Source organism: Ahaetulla prasina, chromosome 1 (assembly GCF_028640845.1).
Source record: "Ahaetulla prasina isolate Xishuangbanna chromosome 1, ASM2864084v1, whole genome shotgun sequence".
Lineage (NCBI taxonomy): Eukaryota > Metazoa > Chordata > Lepidosauria > Squamata > Colubridae > Ahaetulla > Ahaetulla prasina.
Genome location: NC_080539.1, coordinates 358,298,009 through 358,309,700, shown reverse-complemented (window position 1 = coordinate 358,309,700; position 11,692 = coordinate 358,298,009). Strand labels below are relative to the sequence as shown.

Sequence of the window (11,692 nt, the reverse complement as noted above, 5' to 3'; positions counted from 1 at the left end):
TGTTACCTTCCCACCAAAGGTGGTCCCTATTTTTCTACTTGCATTTTTACGTGCTTTTGAATTGCTAGGTTGGCAGAAGCTGGGACAAGTCACCGGAGCTCACCCTGTTATGCGGCACTAGGGATTCGAACTACTGAACTGCCAAGCTTTCCATCGACAAGCTCAGCATCTTAACCACTAAGCCGCCGCGTCCCTCATCTTTTAGTTATAGTATATTCTTGGAATATGCTGAATTTTGTATTGCATATATGGTACATCTGAAGAAATATAATGGGGCATTGATTTCCTCACAGGAAATGGGCCTACCAGCTACGACCCCTTCTTTTCTTGGGTCGCTATTTGCTCCTTGTTTGGTCTACCAAGGCAACAGGCATTCGCACAGTGTGTAGGAAACTTTGTGGAGTGTAGGTTTGCTTAAATTATCAGGAACTCTTACCCAAAATATCTCTTTGCAGCTCCTCAAACAGACCTGCCTGCAGCAAATGGAAAGGCAGCTCGCTCAATTTCCTCTGGTTTGCAAGGGTGCTGGAGAACCAAAGAGGCTGAGGAATCACCTAGATAAAAGGAATCAACATTTGACTTTTTAAAAATCCATATGAATTTCTTATGTACAATGAATCAAACCAAGACACACTTTCCAGCCATTAAGTATTGGTATAAGCAATGCAAATGCAGTAACTTTTTTTATTACTTTCTTCTGACTCGGTTAGTTTATGTTGCCCTATATCAGAGTTTCAACCTTCAGCCTCCAAACTCTTTCTTTTTGGGGTGGCTCAGAGCTCCTTTATAAAGGTCAATATTAATAGCACATTTGTAGATAATGGCTAGCATTCTGTAAAAGATGGGAAACAGATTAAAAAATATATAACATGGCCCCTACAATAATATTCAGATGTTTAAAATTGTAAAGAATGACCTTCCCAAAACTAAAACCCAGAAGAAAACCATAGAAAATCTCAGCTTTATTTATTTGTTTGTTTGCAAAATTTATTGGCTGCCCATCTTACTTCAAGATAACTCCGGGTGGCTTTCAGTCATAAAAGATAAAATTTATATAAACTAAAAACATAAATCAGTTAATACAACAAGACAAAGTCTATGACCTAATTAAAAGCTGGGGAGGGCAGGAGCAGGATGGGTTGGAGGTAGGATCTATCAATACCCTCCACTGTGATGCTCCTCCATTACTTATGTGCAAGATATGGATGCCAAAGGTTTGAATCTCCAAGTTCTCTTAAATTCCTCTTAAAAAGAAATCAAATGTCCTCTGCACCGAATGTTCCCCACCTCTCTTCTGTATAACTCCTGTCTTGATTTATTTCATTTTATTATTTTATCTGAGAATAAAGCCCACCGAGCTCTTATGGGCTTAATTCCGAGTAAAATTTATGATGCTGCACTACAAAAGTCTGATGATCTCCTCTATCTCACTCTCTCCCTTTCTATAATCATTGCTGGCATTACAATTCCCAAAATTATGGCCACTAAAATATGGAAAGAAGCTCCAGTCATACGATTTCTATCAGACCCAACAAAACTAAGCCATTTTCCAGAAAAACAGAGCTAACGTTGATGTTGTTTTCTGTAACCTTTACTCTCTTCCTTTTTCTCCGGGAAACTCCCAGGAAGTACTGCTGTCTTGAGTCTCCCAACCATCCATATCTCTATCCATCCATCCATCCATCCATCCATCCACCCATCCATCCATCTCTTCCTCAGTTTCCAGAAGTTCACCTTCCTATCAAAGCTCACAGGCTTGTTGGAGGATGGCAGCTGGATGGGCTTCTTCATGCCCCAGCTCCATGTTCCCCTGAAGTAATCTGCCAGGAGCAGGTGATGCTTGATCCTTTCCTCTGGCACTGACAGGTAGCGTTGCTCCACAGCATCAGCCAACTCCCTGCATGGCGGAAGAGATGTCAAAACTGATGCCTGCTTTTTCACCATCTCAGCAGCCTTGGAAAGAAAGAATGAGAACTGACCTGTGGGCAAAACCCATCAGCACAAAGCCATCTGCCCACCGGTCCTCCAGCCACTCAGCCAGGTCCTGGTATAACTGGGCCCATAGCAGGGGTGGAAAGCGGAGGGTCACCTTGCTTGGAGGAGGATGAAGCCGATAAATCTCAGCGAGTACCTCATTGTCAAGGGACAAGATATCTTTTTGTTCTGCTTCTGAGAGGCCATGTCTGTGGAAAGGGCAGAGGGAGAAGCAGAAAGGTAGGCCTCTGTTATTCTCTCTTTCCTTAGCAGTTAACTGGGGAGGGACATGGCCAGATTGCTAAAAATAATTCACTGTGGTGCTCTTCTTTATAATGACTCTAGGTAGTCCTTGACCTACAGCCATTTGTTTAGCAATTGTTCAAATTTACAACAGCCTGAAAAAAGTAACTTACAACCAGTCCTCGCACTTATGACTTTTGCAGTATCCCCATGATTACACAATCAAAATTTGGGCGCTTGGCTAGGGGTACGTATTTATTATGATGGTTGCAGCATCCTGGGGTCCTGTGATCTCCATTTGCAACATTCTCAGATAGCTTCCAACAAGTTAAGTCGACAGGGGATTTGCTTAATGATTGCATGATTCACTTAACAACTGGCAAAAAAAAAAGGTTGCAAAATCAGGCACAACACACTTAACAACTTCCTTGCTTAGCAGCAAAAATGCTGGTACCAATTGTGGTTGTAAGATGAGGGCTACTGGTACCTGTTTCGAGGTATCTCTGCCATAGAACTCCAAAAGACTGATTGGGTGACGAACAAATGCTTGCTAGAAGAAAATTGTTTTCTAGCTTTCTCCTTGTGTAATATTGATGAAGACTTTACTGACAGGAAGCTAATATACTATAAATAGGATGGATAGGATGGATGGATGGATGGATGGATGGATGGATGGATGGATGGATGGATGGATGGATGGATGGATAGATAGATAGATGGATGAATAGTAGATGGATGGATAGATAGATAGATAGATGATAGATAGATATGGATGATAGATGGATGGATGGATGGATAGATAGATATAGATAGATGATAGATAGATAGATAGATAGATAGATAGATAGATAGATAGATAGATAGATAGATAGATAGAAAGATAGATAGATAGATAGATAGATAGATAGATAGATAGATAGATAGATAGATAGATAGATAGATAGATAGATAGATAGATGATATATATGGATGAGATGGATGGATGGATGGATGGATGGATATAGATAGATAGAAAGACAGACAGACAGGTAGGTAGATATTGAGGATGGATGGATGGATGGATAGATAGATAGATAGATAGATAGATGGATGGATGGATAATAGGTAGGTAGGTAGATAGATAGGTAGATGGGTAAATAGAGATAGACCGATGGATGATAGACATAGACACATATTCTAAAATGTTACTGAAGTGGAACATGTGAATTTTTAATGTTCTCCACTGAAGTGAAGAAAAATTGAATGAACAATTGATCTCAGGTTGCCTAGGGAAAATTCTTGGACAGTTTCTTAATTCTAGGATCCCATAGAAGAGACTGTAGAGAGGAATGTCCTGAATAACTGCCCAGAGTCACTTTGGAAAGTGAGATGGGTAGCTAAATAAATACATGCATACATACATACATACATACATACAACCTTCCCTTGGGATTTAATAAAAGTATGAAACACAAAGGAAAGTTGGAAACTAATGACAAGAAATTGGGCAGTGATAAATAGGATGTACTGCATATGTGCTGAACCTGGCCATTTTATCATTAAATAAAATGCTAAAAGTCACTATATTCCACCCCTAAGGATTTTATCTAGAATTCTCTTCTCTCTCCACAGAACTTGGATAATTTCATCAAGCTACCACTAACACTCCCCTTTATTGTCAATTTTATCCTTCTGTTTTAACTTCTGCCAATGATGACACAAGCATTTGTACTCACCGGGCACAGGCAAGATAGCCAAGTACATGTGCTACTAAGACAGGGCCATGCACTGCCTCCAGGCGGTCACACAAGCGATGCGCAAACTCCGAGACTATAGATGATATGGCTGGTGCTGCATGTAGAACATATGAAGTCCAACGCTGGGCTTGTCTTATGGCCAAGGCCACAGGCAGAGCATAACCACCCTTTGCAAAGCTTTGCAGGAACAACTCCTGCTGGGCGGGCCTCAATGTGCGCCCTGCGGATGCCAAAGTTTTGGAGAGAATCACCCCCACTTGCTCTTGAGAAAGAGGCGCCACCTCAAAATAATCTTCCGGAGAACCAGTCATCTTCTGTAGAACTTCACTTTCCTTCTGCAGCACAGTAAGAATCATGTGTGTCTTTGGAGGACAGATTTTTGGCAACCAGAAAGCTCTGTGAGCATTTCTAGGTGTGTGTAACTGCTCCATTGAATCAAGGAGTAGAACGAGGGACCGTGTGCCCTGGCAAGAAGCTGAAGAAAGCAGGCGGTGGAAGAGCAGGACTGGATTGCCAACTGGCTTGGTGTAAGGGAAGCCCATGGCTACACAAACTTGTTGGCAGAGGCTGTGGAGAAGGCTGTTCCGTGTGGAACTATCTTGTGACGTTCCCAGCAAACGAAGTATCACCACCATTTCCTGATCCAGGGTGGTTCGTATGGCTTCACCTAAGTGGGACAACAGGGCTGTTTTGCCACATCCTGAGGGTCCATAGATGACAAGTGGGGAATGGGCTTGATGGTGGTTCTGTTTAATGCGCTGGCAAATGCGACCCAGCAAGTCCTGCTGCCAGCAGAAAGTCTGGGTGTGTTTTTGACCAAGGGCCTTGTGATGAGTGAGCTCCTGAATCAGCTCAGGTGGCTTCCCAAGATTTTGTTCTTGGGCTGTCAAGCTCCTGAGCACATGATGGTTGGTGGCAGCAATAAATTGTTCACAGAAATCCTTCAAATACTTGGGCCAGGGCTTCTGCCGGAAAGACCTGGGTTCTACCTCATGTGGAATCCTATGAACTTTACTCAGCTCAGGATACCTGCGTAAGATGTTTGCCTTCAGATCTGCTAACTGTTGTAGTTCTTCAGGGTGCAGCTCATCTCCAACTTCATCCAGTAGTGTGTCCACTCTATCTGATGTGGGCGTGTCCACTTCTGTGAAGAATACCATGGTACTTTGGCCATCACATTCACCTGATCTGAAGAGGCCGGCCTCAATTTCCTGGTATATGTCTATAAAAGATTGAGAAGATATGGAATTCGGAAGGCCAAAGCAACTACTCCCATAGAATTAAGGAAGCCCTGGACAAGATTTGCAGTGGTTGATATAGAACCAGGACTGGACTAGAATTTTAAATTTTAATTTGGTTTTAATGGGGTTTTATTATTTTTATTGAAATTTTTAATATTCGGCCTTATTTAAATAAGTTTTTTAAATTGCTGTTTTATTCTATATTCATATGTATGTTTTTATTGGGCTGTAAACCGCCCTGAGTCCCTCGGGAGATAGGGCGGTATACAAATGTGATTAAATAAAATAAATAAATAAATAAATAAATAAACCACAATGAAGTTGGTTTTAGCTGCTAACTGCAAGACTTCTCATTGAAACTCCTCTTTCACTTGCCCCTTACCCCAGTCTTTTGGTTCCTATCAACATGATCCATCTTTTGTCATCAGCCACATCATCCCTTTACCTAACTTGCCAATGGGAGGTTTCAGTGAAAGGCTGAAGGACAGGTTGCTTTCTGTGTATGAAGATCCCCCACCAAGTGAGTATGCATTGGTTGGTGATGGCAGCTAGCTTCTCCTTCCTTGCTTCCACCATTTGATTGCTCTAATGGCAGAAATCCACCAAGGAGGACCTCATCCCATTCTTGGCAGCTGCAATAGTTTGATTAAGGGAGTGGGGGTATAAAGACAGGTAGCCATCAATTTATGATCATGATGGGGACCTCTGTTGCTTGGCAATGTTAAGTGAGATGTGGTTGATTTTACAACCTTTTTGACATAATTGTTAAGTGAATCACACAGTGGTTCAGGAAATCCAGCTTTCCTCATTGACTTTGCTTGTTGGAAGCACCCTGTGAAGGTTGCAAAAGAAAATCACATGGCTCAGGATACTGCAACCATTGTAAATACATGCTGGGTCAGTCATGTGATTGAAGACACTGAGAGAGTGTGAGGACCAGTCATAGATCATGTTTTTTCAGTGTCAGGGTAGCTTTGAACAGATTAAACAAAAGTTCATAAGTTGAGGACTGCCTGTGCATTTTTTAGGCTCAAGAATGAGACACTAAGCTTCTATAATGAAACCTGGGATTTTAAAATGTCTGTAATAATATGGTTCTACTTTTGCAACTTTTAGTGGGCGTTTAACAAAGCAAAAATAATGGCTTCATAAAAGGATGATGGCTTTGCAGCTAAGAAGCTTTCCCATGCATGCCTAAAAATGAAGACTGTGGATATCCTACGCATTTTTTCCTTCTTCTTTTGCCTGTGAGAAAGAAGGAAGGAAGGAGAATGTTTTTACAACGTGCTTAGCCATAGCTCAAAGTGGGAAACTGACTAAGTTACATTTTCTGTGTTTTCCTGTTGGCTCAAAGTGATCTCTGATTGTTGCTTGTGTTTTAAAAGCAACAGCGATGAAAATAATCAGATGATTTCAAAGTCCTTCTGAAGGGTAGGGAAATGAGAACAATGGCAATGTAGAAGCGCTTTTATTTTCTCCAAAGGAAAGAAAAGACGTAAAGCAACAAGGAGGACATCTACTACATGACAAAATAAAATGAAAGAGGAAAAGGCAGATGGGGACTGATATTAGGGACTCTTTAGATGTAGATCCATGCGGGGTTAGGATAACTTGGTGCGGCCAGCTCACCACCACCAAGTCGCCACTGCTAATTCACCACCAAGTCATCGCAGAACATCAGTGCACCACGGGTAGCTGGAGGAAGAACTAGGCAGAAGGCAGAGTGGTGGTGGCAGCCAGGGTTTTCCCACCAGAGAGAGAGCCAGGCTGGCAGGCAAGCGAGTGGGCAGAGTGCAGAATGGCAGCAATGGTCAGGGGCTTCCCATTTTCACACCCGTGCCCCTGCTGCCATCGCTGCTATGGTAAGCTCTGGGCCATTTGCAGTCCAGGTCATTCAGTGATGGCAATGACGTTTGGGCTGTACATGTGGGCAGGGCAGGTGGCAGGGAGGTGATGGAGACCAGACTTGTCCCATTTTCACAGATCCCCGCTGCTGCCATGGACTGTTTGGCAGTGGTGGTGTTTGTACTGTTCGGCAGCAGTGGTGGTGGGCAGGGCAGGTGGTGGGGAAGCACAGAAGCGAGCTATGTCCCATTTTCACACATCCCACCACCACCACTGAACAGCCTGAACATCACAGCTGCCAAGATCCCCACGGCAGCAGCGGTGGGTGTGAAAATGGGACATGCCTGGCCTCCACCATTGAACGGCCTGAACACCAACACCACCGCCAAATGAATCAAACTCCAAAGCCAAGAGTCTAGACTTAGGTGGAGAACCATCAATTTTGTTCAAATGGTACCTCAAGGTCCCAGCAAGGCATGCTACGGGGAGACCCCCTTATCTGAGAAACCTACCTGACTTGTGGTAATTCTGCAATTGCTCCTGGCTGATGAGCCCATGCTTTTCTGCTTGGCAGGCAGCCCTACGCAGGATCAAGAGCAAGTCTTCCTCCATGCCATCTGGGTCTGCCTGAGATGATTGCTGCAGAACATAGACGGGAGGGATGGCATTCTCATCCTTCAAGTACCTTTGGGCCAGAAGCTGCGAGGTCTTGGGCTCTTCTCGAAGTTGTGCTCTAATGGCCTCAAATTCCAGTTCCACAATGGTCAGAGGAGTGGGGCAGCGGCCGTAATCGTTTCCAAGCAGTGCCTGGAGCAAATAAGTTCTCAGTAATTCTTCTGAAGGTATAAGCTAGGATGACCTGAAAATCCAAGTTGCCCCAAGGAGGTTTCTGGTCTCCATTGGAAACTTGTACGAGAAATTCCTTCCAAACTACTCTATATTCATAGCTATAATTCCTTTTGCATCATTCCTCCTTTTCTCCTGTTCCAGATATGAATCTCAACTGAATACTCACAATATCCAAAATTTCTATAGCTAAATGAGACATTTGTTAAGTGAACTTTGCCCCATTTTAGGACCTTTGTTTGCCATAGTTAAGTGAATCACTGCGGTCGTTAAGTTAATAAAACAATGAATCTGTCTTCCCCATTGACTGTTAGTTAGAAGGTTGCATGACCTCAGGACACTGCAACTGACATAAATATGAGTCAGTTGCCAAGAGTCTGAATTTTGATCATGTGACCATGGGAATTCTGCAACAGTCGTAAGTGTTGAAAATAGTCATAAATCACTTTTTTCAGTGCCGTTGTAACTTCGAACAGTCCCTAAATGACTGTAATTTGAGGACACCTGTATTGAGGCTTTGTTAGTTGTGTCAAAAGGCATTACAGAGCAAACAAATCTATCTGGACCATTCAATTATCTATCTATCTGGACCATTCTATCTGGACCATTCAATTAAACAGTTATTGTTTCCAAAACAATAACAAAAATCTTGGATATTTGTGGCTTACAGAATAATAGAAACAAGCCATTACTTCCTCATGTTTTGGTCATATAGTCACGAAATTAGATGTATGCCAATTGCTACCTAACAATCATTTTCATTAAAAAGTGGTCAAGAAGATGAATTTTTTTTAAAAAAAGAAATCATACAATTTTCATAGCAAGCAATAGAAATAACAGTAAACACATTGTACTGTCTATCTTCACAATAAGACAGGTCACAATTTTTTTTTGAATATCTATTCAAATATCTATTCAAAATAGATATCAGACTAAAAGATATCAGACTGCCTTTGAATGATTAGGATGTATTATTTCTGATTGTTATGGGGGAGGTTAGGATTTGATGAGAATTGCAGGAGTATAACTGAGTTAGGAAGGAAATTTTTTAGCATATGCTTGTTTTATTTTTAACTATACCTTGTGTTTGTTCCGGGAAGTCGGGGTGGGGGAGGGTTTTGAAAGGAGGGGAAGAGGGGAGGAAAGCTTTTTGGAAAAACTTTTTCAACAACAAAAAAAAAACAGGTCACAATTTACGACCTGTAATGATATGAGGAAATGGCCTTAGGAGACAGGAAGAAGAAAAGCAGAACTAGACAATTGGTATGTAATTTGCCGGAGCCAACATGCCACAGCTAACTTACCACAGTCAACTTTCCGCAGCCAACTTGCCATGGGACAACTTACTGCGGGACAAGAGTTACACTAATCCCCATGTTTCCCTGAAAATAAGACCAAATCTTATTTTCTTTTGGGCCCCAAAACAAGCACTAGGGCTTATTTTTTGGGGGGTGTCTTATTTTTTCCCCATTTACGGGAGGTCCACTTCTGCTTGCTTGCGGTGGGGCAGGAGGCCGCACAGTGCGCCAGTGTCGCCGCTGCGTGTCGGGGAGGTAGAGCTGCTCCATGGGCCCTGCACCTCAGGGCCCCTGCAGCCAGGCCAACCACACCTCGACACCTGCCTCGCCTTGTGGAGGCGGCTCTGGCAGTCCTGGTCAGGAGGACCCTGTGTGGCCACCAACCTACTTCTTCTGCTTGCTCACTGCAGACGCAATGGAGCAGGAGGTGAAGCAAAGCATTGATGCTGCTGCCATGAGATGAAGCAAAGGGTGAAGCTGCCCCACGCGCCCTGCAGAAGCTTACCTCAGGGTCCCTGCAGCCAGGCCAGTTACACTCCAACACCTGCTTCACCTCACAGCTGCGGCACTGGTGCACCAAAAGGGGAGAACTATTTTCCGTCTTGCAAGATCGATGTAATAGAAATAAAATAAAGGTAGTACTTACAACGAAGCTGGAATTCACTGAAAGTTTCTGGCAGCGTTTGATTTCTTCTAAAAAGAGTTGGGTAGACATACGGCGGCTCCCCATGTGATCAAAGGTGCCCCATCTTAAATCAATAACCTAGAGTAGATTTCAGGATGGATCATAGGAACCGGCTGGCAGACAACATCATCTGGAAACATTTGTCCCCATTTTCATAAAATTAGATACAGTATATGACTATTACACATTATTAAAGGGTCAGGTGATTGCCAGAGATTGGCATGTTTGCAAGATAACAAACATTTCTTTGAAGAGCCGCAGTGGCGCAGTGATTAGAATGCAGTATTGCAGGCTACTTCTACTGCCTGCCGGCTGCCTGCAATTTAACAGTTTGAATCCTACCAGGCTCAAGGTTGACTCAGCTTCCATCCTTCCGAGGTTGGCAAAATGAGGACCCAGATTGTTGGGGGCAATAGACTGACTCTGTAAACTGCTTAGAGAGGGCTGTAAAAGCACTGTGAAGCGGTATATAAGTCTAAGTGCTATTGCTATTGCTATTGCTATTGCTATTCTTCCAATTTTCTGTTCAGAGAAGGAAGATTACACTGTGATTTGTCAATTAGACAACTTTCTATAAATCTGTTAGATCATGTAAGAAGAAGAAGGATATCTAAATGAAATTCAACCAGAACATTTTCAAGCATTGTTCAGATGAATTATACTGTTTTGACTCTTTTGACTATTGTGTTGTGAACATAAACATATGTTCACAGAAAGTGCACCTGGATAAATCAAGAATGGATTTAGCCTGACCCAACAGAATTTTTGGGAACTCACAGGACAATGGGAGCTACCTTTACTGTTGTAGTAAGATTGCACTCTCTCTGAACACAAGAGATTCATCTTTTTCACTATCATCATAGTTATTGTTTACCAAAAATTACATTTTCACAAGTGCACTAATAAAAACCCCAATTCTGGAGAACCCCATCCATAGCAAACAACTCTCCGAGCTGAAGGCCGGTATTTTGGACTTTCAGCTTTCACTAGAATCTTAGTGTTTGCTGATCTTGGTGCCCTTCTTGCAAAGTTTTATTACCAAACTTAGTAACATCAATGTTTTGTTACAAGGGTTGGCTGCAAGGGTGAAATCCAGCAGGATCTGACAGGTTCTGGAGAATTGGTAGCGGAAATTTTGAGTAGTTTGGAGAACTGGCAAATACCACATTTGGCTGGCTCCAGAGTGAGGTTGGAATGGAGATTTTGCAACATCCTTCCCCCAGGAGTTGGGAGGGAATGGGGATTTTGCAGTATCCTTCCCCTGGAGTGGGGAGGGAATGGAGATTTTGCAGTATCCTTCCCCTGCCATGCCCACCAAGCCACGCCCACAGAACCAGTAGTAAAAAAATTTGAATTTCACCACTGATTGGCTTGCTATGAAGCTTAAAAGATGTTGTAGCGAAACATTTGCCAGAAAAACAAAAAAAGAGCACAAGCTCAATGAACACCAAAATCCCCACATTTCAATCCTGAGCTGCAAATGTTCTCCACAACTGCTACTTCCAGCTTACCTCAAGCATCAAGCCATGCTTTTGGCAGAAGACTTGCACTTCTGGATATGCCATCTCCATCAAGGCTTCCCTTTCTGCTGCCATGTCTGCAAGGAAGAATTAGATCCTTTGTTGACAAACTTTGGACACCATCTCTTAGAATGGCAATCCCATTGTTCACTCTTGATCACATAATCCTTCTCCAAAAACACTACTCTACTAACCAGAGCATATAAAACATTTGCTAGACCAATTCTTGAATACAGTTCGACTGTCTGGAACCCATACCACATTTCTGACATCAATACAATTGAACGTGTCCAGAAATATTTTA

General features: G+C 42.7%; 1 protein-coding gene across 1 annotated transcript in view; it reads right to left on the bottom strand.

Annotated features, from left to right (window-relative positions):
• The window catches only part of NWD1 (NACHT and WD repeat domain containing 1), a 34,529-nt gene extending 23,066 nt beyond the window's left edge, over nt 1–11,463 (bottom strand). The window contains exons 1-7 of the mRNA XM_058162904.1: nt 11,380–11,463; nt 9,830–9,946; nt 7,552–7,846; nt 3,933–5,175; nt 1,980–2,183; nt 1,735–1,897; nt 437–554 (exon numbers count right to left, since the gene is read on the bottom strand). Of these exons, the coding sequence (XP_058018887.1) occupies nt 437–554; nt 1,735–1,897; nt 1,980–2,183; nt 3,933–5,175; nt 7,552–7,846; nt 9,830–9,946; nt 11,380–11,463 (2,224 nt within the window). The remainder of the gene's footprint in view (nt 1–436; nt 555–1,734; nt 1,898–1,979; nt 2,184–3,932; nt 5,176–7,551; nt 7,847–9,829; nt 9,947–11,379) is intronic.
• Between the last annotated feature and the right edge of the window lie 229 nt (nt 11,464–11,692).